Here is an 18,110-nt window from a genome sequence, read left to right on the forward strand (position 1 = left end):
CACCCCCCACCCACGATATATTTATATTTTATACTTATATTTACATTATTAAAAAAAAGTCTCCAGCACTAGCAAATAAATATGAAACAATTTTATTAAAGCACATCAGAATTAATGAGTTCATTCTTGGCTGTACATCTCTTCAGGTGAAGATCTCAGGGTTCACCTTTGGAGGGCATCCACAAGGAGCCCAGAGACATTCTGGATTCTAAACCTACATCAAGAAAAAGTTCAGGTTTATTGTCTAGAAATTTCAGATCTGCAGAGTGGGTTCTCCATCATAAACATCAATATGTTGCTATTATTATTACTCATAAAACGATATATAAGCAAAAAATCCTTTAATTACTTCTTCCATCATCCCCATAAACAGCAGCTCAGTTAATTTAGACAGAAGATCCTTGTGCTCAAACAGAGGATTCATTCTCAGTGAAGAACCTTGGAGCTCTAATCTGCCTCTATACCTGCCAAAGAGCAGTGATTCCTAACACGTCTCTGGGGGTCATCAGGTGGAAACCTCCCTTCAACGGTGTTTCGCCTACTTAGTCCCACTACACCTCCAGGAGGCTAGGCGGTGAACTCCGGCGTCCCAGAGCCACCCCCCCTAGTGCCAGTTCACACTGCTCCTACACAATCCAAACAGCACTGCCACGTTCAACTGACCCAGAGATGCTCCAGGTAGTGGCCAGTACCGATGCTACCATTTAGCTAATGCTAAATGCTAACTGCTAAGCACTAAGAAGAACAGAAGAAGACAATACAGTTGTGATACTACCATTTAGCTAATGCTAATGCTAAATGCTAACCGCTACCTGCTAAGTGGAACAGAAGTAGACAATAAAGCTAGATTCACCTATACTGTTAATGTTATCTGCTTAATGCCAATGCTAACTGCTAAGATACTATCAAAGTACCACCGCTTTAGCTATTGTTAGCTGCTACAATGCTACCACAGGCCTAGATGCCACATGTAACTGCCAAGTGCCGCACTACCATCATCTACCCCTGCCTCTCACCAACTGCACCGATCAAAGTGGGGTGGGAATACAGACCCTGGTTCAGGTAGGGGGTAGAAAGTTTAGAGGGTGCTGAAGGTGGAGGCCTAATCCACAGACTAGATTTAACAGCCTCTTCTAACATTTCCTTCAAGAAGCAATCACAACAGGAAAACAACCAAAAAAGAACAAACAAGCCACCTCTGTATCTGACAACCCAAACTCACCTGAACAGGCCGCATGGTCCCAAAGAGAGACTCTAGCTGGCCACGCCCCCACCTTATCTACACTTCCTCTTCCTGGATCTCTTCTTCTACTCGCGAACACCATTTCACAAGCTCAAAATATGAATGACACTTATTCGCTTGCACAGATTGCTGCATCTAGCTTTCTACTTATCGCAGCAAGCAAACCCCTTTTTACTGCAACTGGTGCAGAAAGCTGCAGCCAGACAGCCAACACGCTCCAAGAGAGGACATCTTGTTATTCCAGTTCTTTCTGCCCTCCACTTGCTGCCTGTCAATTTCCTGTCAAATTGATTTTGCTGCTGGTTTTTAACGGTTTGCATGGTCAGGCTCTTGCTTGTCTGTGAATTGATTTTCCTCTCTGAGTCCGATCGAGGCCTGAGAACCTGCGGCAGCTCTTCTTGCTGTTCTCATACCTGCCAGTGACCTCTTTTAACTCCATCCTTAAAAACCATTTTATCCATGCGTTTCTCCCCTCTGCTGCTGGGTTTTCTTCGTACCATGTAAATCTATTTGTAGTGCTGTATTACTGCACATAAATGAGTTAGTGCTGAATAATTGGGAGACAAACTGATGGGACACAAAGAGGAAAACAGCAGTTATGCTTTTCATATTTATGCTGAAGCTAAACAGAAACAGTCGATGATTTCCCAGACGCCACACATCACACTCTATTTTTCAGCTAAATCCAGTAATGTGTTGTAGCTAGCAGGGGGGCGGGAGGTCTCGTAGTCAGATATTGATCCAGTCTCAGCCTGTAGCGACGGCCTAATCCTGTAATCATTTTTATTAGTCTACTCTACAGCTGAGCTGCGTCTGCACTTCTGCTCTGCTGCTTCTCTCTTTATCTTCTGTTTGCACATCGTCTCCTATTTGTCTCTTTTTCTGTTTTTCTGTTTTTTCCTCAGCTCCCTCTCATTTTCCTTCCTGCCTCTTCTGTCTCCTCCTTTTCCTTCTTCATCTCTCATTCTTTCTTTTCATGTCCCGCCTTATTTGGATTTACATCTCTTTGTTGATGTCACTCTCATTTCCATTTTATTTTTATCTAACTCGTGTCTAATTCATTTCATTGTCATTCATACCTCCTTTCTTTCATTCACTTTTCTCATTTCTCATTCAATCTGCATTAAACGCAATTCATTTCATTCATGCCTCTTTATCATTTTCATGTAATTTTCCCATTTTTCTTTTCATTCATCTGATTCTCATCCTCTTAATTTTATCCCAAAGTCGCCCTCCTCTGTCCCTTGTCCATCCCACACATCCCCCTATTACTTCAATTTTTCCTTGATTTTTCTTTCTACCCCCACACTCGTCTTCCTTTCATTCATTCACATTCAACTTTCATTCTCATCACATTCATCTCATTCACCCCTTATTCCCATTCCCTTTGCAGTTTCATGTTTTCTCATCTTCATCACTGTCTAATCACCTTCATTTCATTCTAATTGTCATCTCATTCCTTTCCTTCACATCCCACCCTCTCCTTCAATCTTTTCATCTCCGTTTACGTTTTACTCCCCGTCATCCCGTCTTTTTCCTTTGCATGTATAAACCATTTGTTGGCCCCCGTCCTGTAGCTGTTTCTGTATCATCTGTGTTCTTTCGAGACAACCAGCTGTGCAACAAATTGACATTCAGGGATGATAAAGGTTCACTGTACTCCATCTCTATTCCTCTCCTCTCCCGTCCTGTCTCCTCTCAGCAAACGGGGGGGGCAGCGCAGCTTCATAACCTGACAGCTGCAGGGTAAGTCATGCCATGCCGCTCTCAGTAATTGGGGTCAAAAGCCTTGCCCAAGGACACAGTGGCAGGAAGGAGGCTGTAATCAGCAGCCACCCTGCTGTCATAACAGTTTTTCTCAATCGCTTTGGTGCTTTTCTCACATCACTCTTAAAATTTGGTGCATTTCTCAAAACAATTGGAGCGAACTGCAAAACCTGGTGGCTAACCGGCAAAAGCACATCGCTTGCTAAAAATGGAAAGTCTGTCCCTCCAAAGCGAGTATTTATGTCAACGAAACTGCCAGTGTCATCAAAATGAGACGTCTCGACACCATCATGTGTGAACAAGAGTCAAACGGCTTCGTCATGTTTTCATTATGACAGTTTATTCTTTTCCAAAAAAGGTCAGAACTCTGTGACACCACCTGAAATGCTCAGACAGCAGTAAACACTACCTGTACCACCACTGAAAACAACAGTAAAGTTACACGTTGCTGTAGTTAGAGGAGTCAGTGAGTACAAGACGCTTCACATTTTAACTGTAGGTGTTCTTTGTAATTCTGCAGCATCGTGCAAAAGAAAAATACTCTGCAGTCACTTATTTAGAACATACAGAAGAAACACTCTTTTGGTAGAGCTGTGCACAAAGTGAACAATATAACAGTACATATTGTAACTGAACAAAGGTAAATCAGACGTTCCTGTCTGTCTGGCCACATATTTATCATCTACATCAGTCAGTGACAGCTGAAGTTCACCTCAGAGCAATTCCAAGCATAAGCAACTGATAATGTTTAAAACAGCAGAGAACTGTATGAAAGCAGCGGAAACATGTCCAAAAACATTTGCAATGCTTCAGAGGAAGGAGGTGATGTGCACAAATGACTAAATGTTGTGGAGTTATGAGAGTTTTCATTCTGATCTGAGAAAAGCACCAAAGCGACTGAGAAAAACTGTGATAGCCGAACTGACTAATCCATCCAACAGACCAGTTCACCTTTCGCCAGGTATATCGGTAGGAACTATGTGTTGTTGGTCACGCGTCCTACCCGGAAGGGCAAAGGGTTTTGACCGCTACGCTACACTGCGCTACGCTACGCTAAGCGCTATGTTGTCCTATTTGTTGTTGGATTTTGGCTTGTGACTACTGATGTATTGGACTCGTGGAATAAATGGATCATCCTTGATCCAACAATTAGTCGTTTTGTTTTTTGATCACAGTGAGTCAACAGTGTGGTTAGCAAATAGCCTCGGGTAACATTTAGCGCGTCAGCCTAGCCACCACCCGCGTCAGTGACGCCTCAGTAGTTCCGTATTAGGACAGAACTCCTTTAATAGATGGTATTTCTGGAACACCAAAGGATTTAGAGGGGAGGATCAAGTCTGGTAAATCTTGATATCACTTAAAAGGAAACCAAAATAATAATAAAAAATAGCGAACAATGATCAATATGCACAACAGCAAAACAAATTATATAGTAGAGTTAAAAAAGTTGTAGTAGACTTTGACCTCCCCAGGCTTGCTGGTGCGTACTCTCGGAACAATCCTCAGTGCAAATGTGCAAATGAACAAACAAAGCTGGGTGGGCCGGGTGGGGGTGTAGGAGCTGGTATGATAGTGAGCTAAGAGTTATTGGAGGAGAGGAAATGAGCACCGTGATGAGCAGCCTCAACCAAACAGGAAGCAGGATCTCTGTTCGGTCATTTAAACACTGTTATTTATTTATGCTAATTCACGGATTATGATGGACTTTTAATCTTTCATTGATGAAGCGGAATAGCTTGATTTGAGATTGCATGTCAAAGTTCATCCTCAAGGCGACAGCATGTAAACTTTAATGAATGAGTAATTACAAAAGCAAATAGATATGCTAATATATTGCCTTTATAGTAACAGTGCATAATTAAAGCTGCCGTGCCTCGTCATCTATGATGGCGTGGTTTATCTTTTATGGGCTCGTAAATTGAGGTAATGTGTCACATTTCATGACTTTGGTTTGATGATCAGGAGTTGAATGTTATTGTTGGTGTGTTAGTTTCAGAGAGAGATAATGATTTACTCGCACAGATCAGCATCAGTAGCGATCATTTGTACTGTACATGCAGGTTTAAAAATCCAAGGTCAGCCCTCTGCAGTGTTATCTTACACTGGATGGTCTCAGTAGAGCACATGCAGTACTTCCACCAATGCAATGTGATAAATCACTCCTGTTTCTATATTTATCTCCTTTTTTATTCTTCCCAGTACAATATTAACATTCTGTGGAGGCGATATTATCGTGTCCTTTAAATCAGACCTGCCGCTGCCTCTTGGGTCAGATGCTTGATTAGAATTCAGTGTTTCTGTATTTCATCCTCAGCATGATGTTGAGCAGAATGTACTTTTTCTTTGTTGGTGTGTGAAGGTATGTGAGAAGAATTTTCCGTGTCCGTTTAAATTTATGCTGCACAGCCACAAAACGCGGATAAAGTCAAAGAAAATAATACTTGTGATGGGTTTTGTCTTCCTGTACTGTTTCTGGTTCTGATGCAGGTTTTGGCTCGTGCATTTCACTGCACAGTCCCTGTAGCAGGGACGGTCTAAAAGGGGGTTTAATCTCAGATTTGTAGACTGCAGTATCAGTCTACAAAAGCCAGCGTTAGATCTCACACCGTTTAAAAAAAAAAATGACATGAGATGTTTGCGTATTTTAGTCCAAACACCAAATGCAATCATGGATCCACATCCCATAATAACTGTGTGGGATGTGGATGTGTGCATGTGTATACATAACTATTTATTATTCTTGTCTCGACTCACTCATCAGGATCAGTTTAAAAAAGTCTCCAAACCTCAGCAATAGTCAGCTACTGATAGTTGTTTTAGACATCAAAGAGCACTTCAGTAACGAATGTGTACGTGAAAGTAACCCACATGAACATACAGTGTTATATTTATAACACACAAAGGTTTCAGATCATCAAACCAATTTTAATATCACACAGAGACAACCCAAGGATAAATAAAATGCAGTTTCTAAATGATGCATCAAGATGCTTTTTGGCGAATGTGAGACGAGCCTTTGTGTTCTTTAGTGACAGCGGTGGTTTTCGCCTGGGAACTCTCCCATGGATGCCACTGTTGACCAGTGTCTGTCTTAAAGTGGAGTCGTGAACACTGACCTGAACTGAGGCAGAGAGGCCTGCAGTTCTTTGGATGTTTTTCTCGTTCTTTTGTGACCTCCTGGATGAGTTGTCGTCGCACTCTTTGAGTAATCTTAGTTGGTCGACCCCTCCTGGGGAGGTTTGCCACTGTTCCCAGTTTTCTCCATGTGTGGATAATGGCTCTGACGGTGGTTCACTGGAGCCGCAGAGCCTTGGAAATGGCTTTGTAACCTTTTCCAGACTGATTTCAGTCACTTTGTTTCTCATTTCTTCTTGAATTTTCAGATTTAGTCGCCTTCTTCACTTTGTCAACAGATTCTATTGAAGTGATTTCTTCATTCAACAAAGGTGGTGGCAGTCAGGTTTGGGTGTGGCCTGTGAAACTGAACTCAGCTTTCCCAAAACTGTGGTTTGTCACAGTTACTTTGTGATTTAACAAGGGGGGGCAATTACTTTTTCACGGGTCAGATAGGTTTGTATCCCCCCCCCCCCCCCCCCCCTTGGTAAACAAAATCATCATTTAGAAACTGCATTTCATATATCCTTAGGTTGTCTCTGTGTGATATTAAAATTGGTTTGATGAACTGAAACCTTTGCGAGTGATAAATATGCAAAAAACACAGAAATCAGGAAGGGGGCAAATACTTTTTCACAGCACTGTATGCATATACATATATATATATGTATATATGTACATATATATGTACATATATACATATATATGTATGTATATATGTACATATATACATATGTACATATATACAGCATCGTGTTAGCCGTGTGTTCAGGCAGTGCAGTGAAGCTGCACTTGCATTAACTGAACTGGCATCAGCTGCTTCATTCATGGTTCATTCATGAAGTGTTTGGCCACCAGATGAGTATTTGTGGTATTTCGATGTTCACAGGGAGCACTGTGCAGGCTGGAGAGGAGTCACAAGCCAGTTGAAGGTTCAGTCAAATGAGGCGATGCAGAGCATGTGCAGGAATGATGTGGTAGAAATGGCAGTAAACCCTTTTAAGATAAGATAAAACTTTATTTATCCCCAACAAATAGATGCATTCAGATGTGTTCAAGTAGGACTGACAGTAAATCTAAAAATGAAAATGGGTGCTTCTTGCAGTATCTGTTGTCCCAACTATAAATGCATAGTTCATTAAATCCCTGCAGCCGTCTGAAGGCAGCAGAACACATATGTGGATAAATTTGAAGCCTCTGTTTGGACATGTGGTGCACCAGTGTGTGTTTACATTGATTACATGTGCAAACGATGGCAGGCTGCTACAGAACAACCACACAGCTCTACACACATCAGACGTGTCTGTTATATCTCGTTTCTTTTGACCGTCTGTGGAGGAGATGTCAGTTTGCACCGGCTCATTCGTTCTGTGCATCGCAGCCTCCTTTCCGACTTACAGCAGTTCATGTTTTATTCTTGAAATGAGCCAGGGCGGAAACCCTGCTGTGAAACAGTTTAAGATCTGCTGATGTAACCTTTTGAAACACAGTAATGAAAGTCAATCAGTCTGATTCCATTATATTAACAGCTTCATGACTAATTGATTGTTTCAGAGACACATCTGCCTCTGGCTGCTGATGTCTGGTGCTGTGTGTTCACTGGTCTATATTAAACTTCAACCAGCTGAGCTATCTTGAATCATGCAGCGATAATGTTCACATACGTGTTTATTAAGGGGGGTTCGCTCTCCCAGCTGAATACATGTTGAATTCTTGGAGAGCGTCGTCGAAGAGCCTTTTCTTGATGGTCAAATCCTTGATAAACTTGCCTCTGACTGAACCGACTGTTTGCAGGCTGCCTGACATACGAGGCAGCAGTTGGTGAAACACTAATCTGACACTGACGTGAAAGTGGGAATGAGATGACAGAGAATAATTCTGCAGCATAATTTCATTCTGCAGGATTTATGCTGAATTACAGCCGTTTAGTTCTGTGTTCAGAGTATCTGCAGAGCCCTCCAAAACCAAACAGCCCCCACCCACAAGCTCTCAGACAGGAGGATGAGCTGTGAGCCCTGAGGCGAAACACACTCCTAAAGAGACAGTCATCATCCACAAAGACAGAAATCATTCAGACTGTATGACCTGCACAGCTTGATCTCAACCCGCTTTTACTTTGAAACTCATCTGGGCTCTGCCTTCAACAGTTTTTGATCTGACTTGTCATTGATTGGTCATCCCAGAATAATAATAAGGAATAATAATCCCAAGAGAGATAAAATAAAACTTTATTAATCCCCAATCGGGGAAACTCGATTGTTACAGGCAACAAAATAGAAAAATACAAAATAAAAGTTCATGATACACATGTACATTTTATGCAAGTACTATAAAAAAAATAATATAAATGTATATTGCCACAAAAGAACAATAAAAAATATTGCAATAAAAAAATATACTGCCAAGAATTTTATCAGAAACTGGGTGGAAGTTGCTCATCGTTGGAACGGATAAGTTTAGTTCAGTGTTTACTCTGCTGCACAGTTATAAATATATATGTGTCACAGTTGACAGAAGTATATAAGCATAAGAAAGCACCGCAGTACAATCCTGTACATTTGTAATTTTATTACAGGAAGTTTAATGTGGATAATCTGGTTTTCATCATCACAAAGGCTTTAAGGTAAAAACCTCGCCCTGTAAACCCAGACGGCTTCTCTGAGTGCTGTGACACCAGATTTATTCTGAAAGAATCACTCAATACGACAATTTTAAACTCTACAGAGAAGTGGAAAAAGAGCAAAGACCCAATAGGGGTCTTAGTGAGCTGCTTTTATGGGGGCAAATTCAAGACCAGGTAGCAAGAAAATGTCTTAAATGTGCTCACAAAAACCTCCCACTAGGATTTATACTGATCATCTCCGAGTCAGGCCCCTGCAAAGGTCCAGCGAGAGCTGCAAGGATTTCATGCAAGAGCAGGTAAACAAGCACAAACACAGCTCAGTTATCAGCCAGGAGCTAAAGAAGCTAACGGAGACGCACTTTATATGTGGCTTAGTTCTCATAAACAACTGGCTTCAGGCCTCCACCCATGAAGAGACCAAGTGCTCTCTTTTTTCTATTTCCATTTTTTATTCTTTTCTTTCCTTTCTTTTTGTCACTGAAAACTTTTTCCTCCTGTCTGAACAACGTAAGTCACCACTGCTGGAAGGCTAAGTACAACACTACAATGTGTCCTGTATTAAAAGCAGCGAAGAGGAGAAAAACAAGAAGAGTCAATGAAAATAGAGAGGAGAAGAACAGACAGGTTGTCAGAAAAGTGCTACGTAGCCCAGAAAAAGCTGCAGGGAGGCAAAGGGTGGAGTAGGTGATGGTAGATCGACACAAACTTATAACGCCAAATGTATCATGAGTTTTTGAGCCCTCCACATGAGCAGTGTGACAATTTTTATGTGACAATTAGATACATGCAATGCACGGATAATCCACCAGGGGGCAGTAATTAGCTCACTAGAGGGGTTTCCAGTGATGCTGCAAGATCGCCATGACTAAGGATTGCGACACAGGTGGTTTTTGAAGAAGAACTTTGCCAATTTTGAAAAGTTTAAGGAAAGAAAACATCAATAGGAACAGTTACTGGGTTGATGCAATTTGAAATTACTGTTTTAGTAAAAACGTGTTAAAACGGCGTATCAAATTTGATACAGCAGGTATATAAGTCATCCAATTCTACATCAGTCAGTTGTCATTTTATTGCATTTCATGCATTATACACAACATCAAACAACATAAAGTTTTTTATTTTACAAGTAAACTAATTAAATATTTAAATGACATAATTTGGTGAATTTAGAGCAAAAAACTTGCTGCATCATGATGATTGATGACTAGTTGGGAATTGGGATGGTGCGATTACGACTAACTTTTTACTGATTTTTACTAAAAACTGACCAATTCAAAGAAAAAATACACTATAATCTGTTTTTTGTGTGCATGTGTGTTTTTAGATGGCAAAAAAATACAGTGATGAAGATGCTCTGAACAGGATTATGGAGGGGAACTCAAGTGACATGGAGCAGCTAGGGGAAGATGATGATGATGATGATGAGGATGATGACTAATTTGTTGGATTGGTTTGTGTTTTATTATGTTTTTATTTGTTGAAGAAAAAAGAATCTTTGAGCGTTCTTACCCAATGTATCAAAGATGATACAAACTGAAACTCATATATGGAAATTGATTGTTGTTTGTTCAGAAGGACCAATTAAGGCTCCAGTTTCACAACATTGATGAGGACGAAGATCCAGCTTCCTCGTACTGACTTGTCTCTCCAACAGTGAAATACATCGTTTTGTGAGTCGCCGGTAATCAGCTTTATTCGCTCATTTAGAAACGTTGCACAGTCCGCTGCTGTCTTCACTACAGTTTTGTTCTCACTAAAGTAAATTCTCAATGTGTTATCATTAACAAAGCAATGTGAATACATGTGAAAATTTAATCTCACATATCATCGACACGGATGCACCATGGTGATGATAATTGTGCGACTTTAGCATTTAGCTCATATCCTACTATAGTTTCATGTAGGAAGTTTGTTTCCTGGTGGAGACCGGAGGTCTTAATTCCTAAAATATCAACAGTGGCATCAGGATATTGGAGCTCAGCAGCTTCTGAGGCAGCTGTTAAACGAGGTAACGAGCTTTCAGTGTTCAGGTGGGAGGGGGGCACACAGCTATTGTCCTCAGAGAGAAAATGGAGGCTACAGGGAGAGGAGATCAAGAAAAGGAAGAAACGATGAGAGAGAAAGTGAGGAAAGGTGACAGGAGGAAGGGAAAAGCACGAAGAGAGAGACACAAACGAGACATGAAAACAGTCCACAGGCCAGCTGGAGAACGACCACAGAGGACAAAGGAAACGACAGAAAGTGAAAAAGAGGAGGAGAGGCTAAGAGGGTAGAGCTAACAGAAGAGGAGAGCAAAGCAGAGCAGAGAGGTTTCAGCAAAGCGAATGAAAGGAAAAAATATCAGGTCTGAACAAGAGGAGCGGAAAGTAAGAGCGAGACAAATACAGACAATCTGAGCTGCAGGAAAAGAAAAATAAAGGGTCGGCAAAACGCAACAGAGGAGGAAGAAGTGATGAATGAGAGGAACGAAAGCGAAGGTGGAGAATCATCAACTGTGAAATGGAAACCAGGATGAGACACAGATTCCTGCTTATATAAGAGAAAGAAAGATGGAGGGAGAGAACATGACAGAGATAATGTGGGGAGGGAAAACTGTGGAAAAGGAAAACATGAAAGGTTGATATTAAACAGAAGAATCAAGAAAGAACGTGAAAAACAAAAGAAAAAAAAGACGGATGCTGCTTCCTGAAGGTTGGACGAGAACCAACCGGGAGTTTGGAAGAAATATTCTCTAAATGTTCTTCTGCTGCTGCAGCACAGGATGTACAACCAACACCAGCCTTCAGGGAACACTTTCCTCTTTATGCAGCAAAAAGTGGAAGCAGGTGTGTTCGATGGGAATGTACCAGGGCCGTCACAGCCATCTAAAATGTGGGGGTGTTCTAGGTTGTGGCACATGAGCAAAATTTTCTGAGTCTGTCATCGGGAAAATGAACCAACAATTATCCATTAATGTTTAAATTTTATATTAAAAAAGTAATATATGGCCGAAAATAACAACAAAAATGTGTTTTTCCTCAATGAAACATTTATTCCAAGAAGAACAAAACCTCTTTCAGAAACAACTCCAAAACATGTCAATCATATGAAACAATACCACTGAGGTGATGGTGGTTTGGGAGCAGGATTTCAGTTTTCAGTTTTCTGTCAACATCTAACTCAGTCTTTATTTATATAGCACCTTAAATACGATTAAAAATGCAACACAAAGTGCTTCACAAACTAAAAACCTTTGACAGAAACACAATAAATAAGAAGAATGAAAACCTGCCCCGTAACGACCCCGCAACGTTATCGCTGTTTAGTGTTCCCATTTCCTACCGTCAGTGAACGCCTCCGGTACGGATGCGTGCGTGTGGTTGGATGAGGAGGAAGGGGGCGGGGCGAGAGTGAGGAAGTGTGCCTGTGTGTTTTTGGAGAAACAGCTTGTTTAATGGTTGTTTGCTCGGCGTGGTCGACCGACAGTAACCGTTTATCCTGCGATAAAAAGCAGGTGAGGCCAAACTGTCACTGACCTGCAGTCAGCATTTTAACCACAGCCACGATCTTTCCCTAACCTGACCCAAGTGTTTCAGTTGCCTTAAAATACAAATTATTTTATTTTACAAAACTAAAAGGAAAAAAGGTAGAGACAAACGAAATACAACCAAAGAGGGTGGAAGCCAGGGGGGTCAGCACCTGACCAGGTGAGCTGTATCTCCCTGCTGATTCAGCCCCGCCCACCAGGCTCCTGAGTCAGAGGCTACACTGCAGGACATGATGGAGAGTGCCTGATCTAAGAGGAACTGAAACATTATTTGCCATAGCAACAAAACATTATCACAGTTTCCTTCTTCCAACACGACGATGTGAACCTGTGACATTAATTCTTGAACTAATTAAGGTTAACGTGGCTCAGTGATGAATCCCACTTCACTGCATGGTTTGAAAAATACACATGTTGGAAAGAACCGGAGGGAAGTAAAAGTCATCCTTTGACATTTCAAAAGGTGAGATATTTCCACTGTTGTTGAGTGATTGCTGCAGTTTGACCGTGCAGCCGCCAGCGCGACTGAGAAGTATGTTCAGTGTGCACACGTCAAAACATACGTACGTGTGTGTGTGTGTGTGTTTGTGTGGTAATGTGTGTGAATGAATACAGCACACACTGTGGGCAAAGTAGAAAGAAGCTCCATTTATGAGCACACAGCATCTTTCCAGAGAATTCCATCCTGAGGAAAACTATCAGCAAACTTCATTTACATGAAGCGTTTGTCTGTGAACACGTGAAGCGTCTGACCGAACGAGCGGAAAACATTCTGTTTAATTGTGTTTCTAAGTATTTATAAGTATTTATGTGTGTGTGTGGATCCAGATGATGGAGTGAAGCAATGGTTGAGATGGATATAATGATGATGTACAATAACTCAAAGTGGCAGCGCGGCTCGCTGTGAGGAACGTCAGCTCTGTGTGGACAACAGGAAGCAGCTTCCTCCAGATGTGACGGGCGAGAAGGGAAAGATGAAACGAGGGCTGAAGCTATGGGGCCAGAACCCTGACATTAATCGTTGGCATTGAAAACAGAATTTGGGATTTTTGGCATTGAACTACATGATAATATATGTTTTTAAAAACCAAATAAAATATCGTCTGTGTTCCAACATTATTCGATGACAATACTTTTTTTTTCCAGTGTCAATACAACTTTGATTACAATGCCAAATTTTATTTTCAGTGCTGCAGCGTTCTGGCCCCCATGTGAAGTGAGAATACAGTCTACAGTCCCATCAGTGGTCCCAGAAGGCCGTGAGGTTCATCAAACACCAGAAAACACGACTGTTTCCTTCTCTTTCCACTCAAACGTCTGTCAATGGACGCATCCGCTGACATGGGACACTGAAACTTCGGTGGCTCGTCCATTTGCCCCCTGACCCCAATAAGGAGGGACTATTTCCCTGCAGGGGTCAATATTCTAATGATTGGTGTTGTTTCCCTTTAGGTTTTAAACCTACCTGCTTCATTTCTCCTGCTCTCTCTCTGGAGATGGGGTCATTTACAGCCATCTTTACAAAACACATAAACTATGGAGCAGGTTATTACTACTCCCCCCCTTTCACACAGACTTTTACTGTGTTTATGATCGATGGCTGAAGTGTGGCTCTAATGGAGCCGGTGTTACGGCCTCCATTTTTACTGGGGACACCCACACGCTGTAAATCATGTGCACTCGTGCAAGATGCACTCGATAAAAGCAGCCGCCACATGGAAGAATAGATCAACTTTTATTTTAATAACTCTATTTGTTTGATGTGGCTTTGTCCTCGCTGTGTATGCAGCCTAGTCTGCAGGCTGTGTGTATGCATGGGGGGGGGTTCAAAGATGGTTTCAAAGCAGAAAACGACATTTCTAAAGCTCGTTCCTTTTATTAAAAACTGGGGAAAAACAGGCAATAATTCATGTTAAGTGGCGCTCTGTGTGCACACCCTCCAACATCCTGCTGCACTTTGAAGCCTCGTTGCTATCACTTAAATTTTAAATCAGATTGATTTCCTGGCTTCGCCTCAGGATTACAAAAGCTCAGATCTTTAATCTCCGCTCACTTCAAAGTTATGATTAATACATGGAACTCATCTAATGGCGGAAACCCCAGAACCAGATGAAGTGGAGATAAAGCGAAAATAATCGTTGTTTGGACCATTTGCTGCTTCCCTGACAAATGGATTGTCAAAAAATGAGTATGCATGGGAGAATTTTCCTTCTTCTCATCCCACAGTGTGCTGACTCAGCAAGAAAGTGTTAAACTGCTGCTGCAGTTCAACACTTCGTACCTCTTCAGCTCAGAATGTCTGGTTTTTGAGGATGTGCAAAAACGGCTGCGTGTTTAATTTAATTTGACTTTACATTTACATTTTTTCAAGCTACACCAGAATAATCCTTCAATTTTAATTAAACCTGAAAATGGGAAAAAAAAACATTTTCACGTCTTGAACAAAGATATGAAGTCTCAAACTGTCGGAGGGCGACTCTCTCACATGTTTCAAAGCCATAAATTTAGCAGATTTCACTGTGTTGGGATGGAATATTTGGTCATGTGGTTTTTTATAGCCATGTTAGCACCACGCTCCGTCGCTCCAGACTAAAATATCTCAACTATTAAAGAATGAATCCAATGGTAATTCCTCATTTTATCTCAAGTGCCACCATCAGGTAGACATTTTAATTACATGTCAAATGTTGGAATGAACAGTCTGTGTTTGTATGTGTACAAACCAATAAAGCTGATTCTGATTGTGATGTCAAATTTTGTACAGATGTACAGGTGGCCAGAGGATGAACCCTCATTTTTTTTCTTTGGCGCCATCATCAGGTCAATGTTTTCACTTTCCTAGTCAAGAGCTACTGAAATGATTGGCATTAAAGGTCCCATGAGGACGAATCTTAGTGACTTTTCAATCCTCTGATTTTTCTTCCAGCCAGCACACAGTTGATGTTTTGTGGTTGTCAGTGAAAAGTCTTGAAACATATTGGATGGACGTTCATGCTCTGCACCAATTTTGGTGATTCCTTCATTTTTCATTCGGTTAAAAAAAAAAACAGTTTGTCCACAGAATGAATGAGGGTACATGTGTCTTTTATCTTTTAGTTTTTTAGCGGTTGCTCAGAACTGTTTAGGAGTCAGTTTTTGTATATTTTTGCTCCTGTCAAAACTCTGCACCTGAGTGTCACTGGGGTTTAGTTTTGTTGTTTAGTTTCTGGAGGGGGGGTGGGAATGCATGTTTTTACTATCAATATGATCTAATTTATTTTCTTGTCAGCATTCATTGCAGATGTTCTTCCTGTTTGTAACATCCTGTCAGCCTTTTTTCTATTCTTTTTAAGGTGTATTTACATTATTATGAGGTTTGTGAGATGAATGCATCTCTTCTGCACCTCGCTGTTATTACAACGTATTATAATGTATTATTACCATTTCCTTTTATTTTTTAATGCAAAATTTTACCACCTGTCCAAAGTCCACCTGCTTCTTCTATACCGCTCGTTCATTTTCTATTTTACCTTTCTCTCCCAGGATTAGCATTTTTTATGTACAACTGGTATTCAGATATGAAGCACATTGTTTTAATTTCCTCTGTCATTGAGCCTAGCTTAGCACAAAGACAGTGAGCAGGGGAAACTGCTAAGCTTTGTCAGAAGTGAAAAACTGTCACGTTTTAACTTGACAGCTAGCAAGCGAGTCGTCAGTCCATCCAGGAGTCACCTGAGCTCTGTTCAATAATTGCTGTGCAAGAAACAGCCCCGATGATTATACGACTGATCATATTTTAAGAAAGATTAGCAGTTTCTCCCTGCCAGTCTTTACTACTCTGTTGCTGTACTAGGCTGCACCCTTCTTATTCAGTCTGCCGTAATATTTTTCCTGACCTGATATTTAACCTTTTTCTTCCGTCCCTTGTCTTCCTCTTCTTTATAACATCCAGGCGTTGAGTGCATCGTGGTTTTACCTGAACCAAGGAGTCACTGGGATCCCGTCTTCGGGACCTGCGTCTTCCTCTTCTCCTTCCTCATCCCTGTGGCTATCATCAGCATCTGCTACAGCTTGATGGTCAAGCGCCTGCGCAGCGTTCGCATCCTGTCCGGCTCCAAAGAAAAGGACCGCAATCTGCGGCGCATCACCAGGATGGTCCTGGTGGTGGTAGCAGCGTTTGTCGTCTGCTGGACCCCTATCCAGATCATGGTCTTGGCTCAGTCGCTAGGCTTCAACCTGAGCAGCTTGTTCACGCTGGTCCTGATGCACTTCTGCATTGCTCTGGGCTACGTTAACAGCAGCTTGAATCCTGTGCTCTATGCCTTCCTGGACGAGAACTTCAAGCGCTGCTTCCGCGAGTTCTGCCACCCATCGCCGTTCCGCCTTGACACACAGCAGTCCGGCAGGATGCGGAGCATTGCCAGGGAGGTGGCCTACAGCTGCAAGGCCGGAGATGGCAACGGGCCTGGAGGAGGGACACCTAATCCAGCATGACTAGGCGTGGAGCTCCCTTTGGTGGGGGTAGACCCCCAACAGAGGAGAGAGACCCCGGGGACAGGGAACTCCAACACAGAATTGACTCAGATTACAGCACTCTAGCGGCACGAACCCCCCCGCCCCCCAACTAGAAGACTGGCTTGGGGTGGGGGGGCGGGGGATGAAGAGGATGGGGTTGAAAGGAAAAGAATTTAGGATTAAGGATGGGGATGACAAACACCGGTGCCATTGGAGCTTATATGGATCGAAGCTAATGGGATACGTTGGAAGCTTGAGTGAGCGGGGTGATGGACGTCCAGGTAGCAGATGGTGCCAGATATGTGAGCAGCTCAACCACTGTGGATCCAGGATCTTGAAATGCAGAAAGATATGGAGCTACCGTCGTTAGTAAACCTCAGTCAGACTTCAAGCATCCAACTATCTTGAAGTGGACATAAACACAAAGGAGGGGGCAGAATTATCTGGTATTTATTGCAGCGCCAAATATAACAGTCTTACTAATAATCTGCCAGCTGAGGCCGGCGCCCAGGCGATGCATCGGTAGAAAGATGCCAACTCTGTACCTGGCTATGAAAAGGCAGCCAGCACAGGATTAAAGAAGGAGATGCCGATACCAAAAACTCTGAAACCACCATGCAGTACTTTGCTGATTGTAGAAAGAAACAACACTGGAAGCACAGATCCTGGAGAAAGACCACGGACTGAAGACTTGCCAAGGAAGAGTAAAGCTTTCTCAAAGTGTGAAATGCAGGATAAACACTTTCACTCCAGCTTATTGTGTCTTTAACAGCTGATATTTTCAGACAGAGGGTCAGGAGTGGGATGCAGGGGACAAAACAGCCTGTGTCCACCGTTGATCTCAGTGTGGGGTCATTATTGTGATGGTTTCTAAAGAAATGGGTCTGCGCCCTCATCAGGACACAAGTGTAATGTGATATTTGGGACTGCAGACAGGAAGTTGGATGTAATACAGTGCATCTGGAAAGTATTCACAGCGCTTCATTTTTTTCCTTGAAATACAAGACATAATACCCCATAATGACAGCACTGCTCCTCACCAGGCCAGCACCATTCCTACAGCAAAGCAGCGGTGCAGCATCGTGCTGTGGGGATGTTTTTCAGTGGCAGGAACTGGGAGACGAGTCAGGATAGAGGGAAAGATGAGTGCAGCAATGTACAGAGGCATCCTGGATGAAAACCTGCCCCAGAGCGCTCTTCACCTTCACCATCTTTCAGCATGACGACGACTCCAACAGACAAGCTATCAAAGGAGTGGCTTCAGGACACCTCTGTGAATGAGCGGCCCAGCCAGAGCCCAGACCTGAGTCCGATTGAACTCGATTGAGTACCGACACTTCCCA

At 42.3% G+C, this 18,110-nt stretch overlaps 1 protein-coding gene across 1 annotated transcript in view; it reads left to right on the forward strand.

Annotated features, from left to right (window-relative positions):
- oprl1 (opiate receptor-like 1) overlaps positions 1–16,746 on the forward strand; it is a 75,262-nt gene extending 58,516 nt beyond the window's left edge. The window contains exon 5 of the mRNA XM_041945502.1: positions 16,205–16,746. Coding sequence (XP_041801436.1) covers positions 16,205–16,746 — 542 coding nt within the window. The remainder of the gene's footprint in view (positions 1–16,204) is intronic.
- Positions 16,747–18,110: the final 1,364 nt, after the last annotated feature.

The sequence above is a fragment of the Chelmon rostratus genome, chromosome 10 (assembly GCF_017976325.1).
Source record: "Chelmon rostratus isolate fCheRos1 chromosome 10, fCheRos1.pri, whole genome shotgun sequence".
NCBI classification, from domain to species: domain Eukaryota; kingdom Metazoa; phylum Chordata; class Actinopteri; order Chaetodontiformes; family Chaetodontidae; genus Chelmon; species Chelmon rostratus.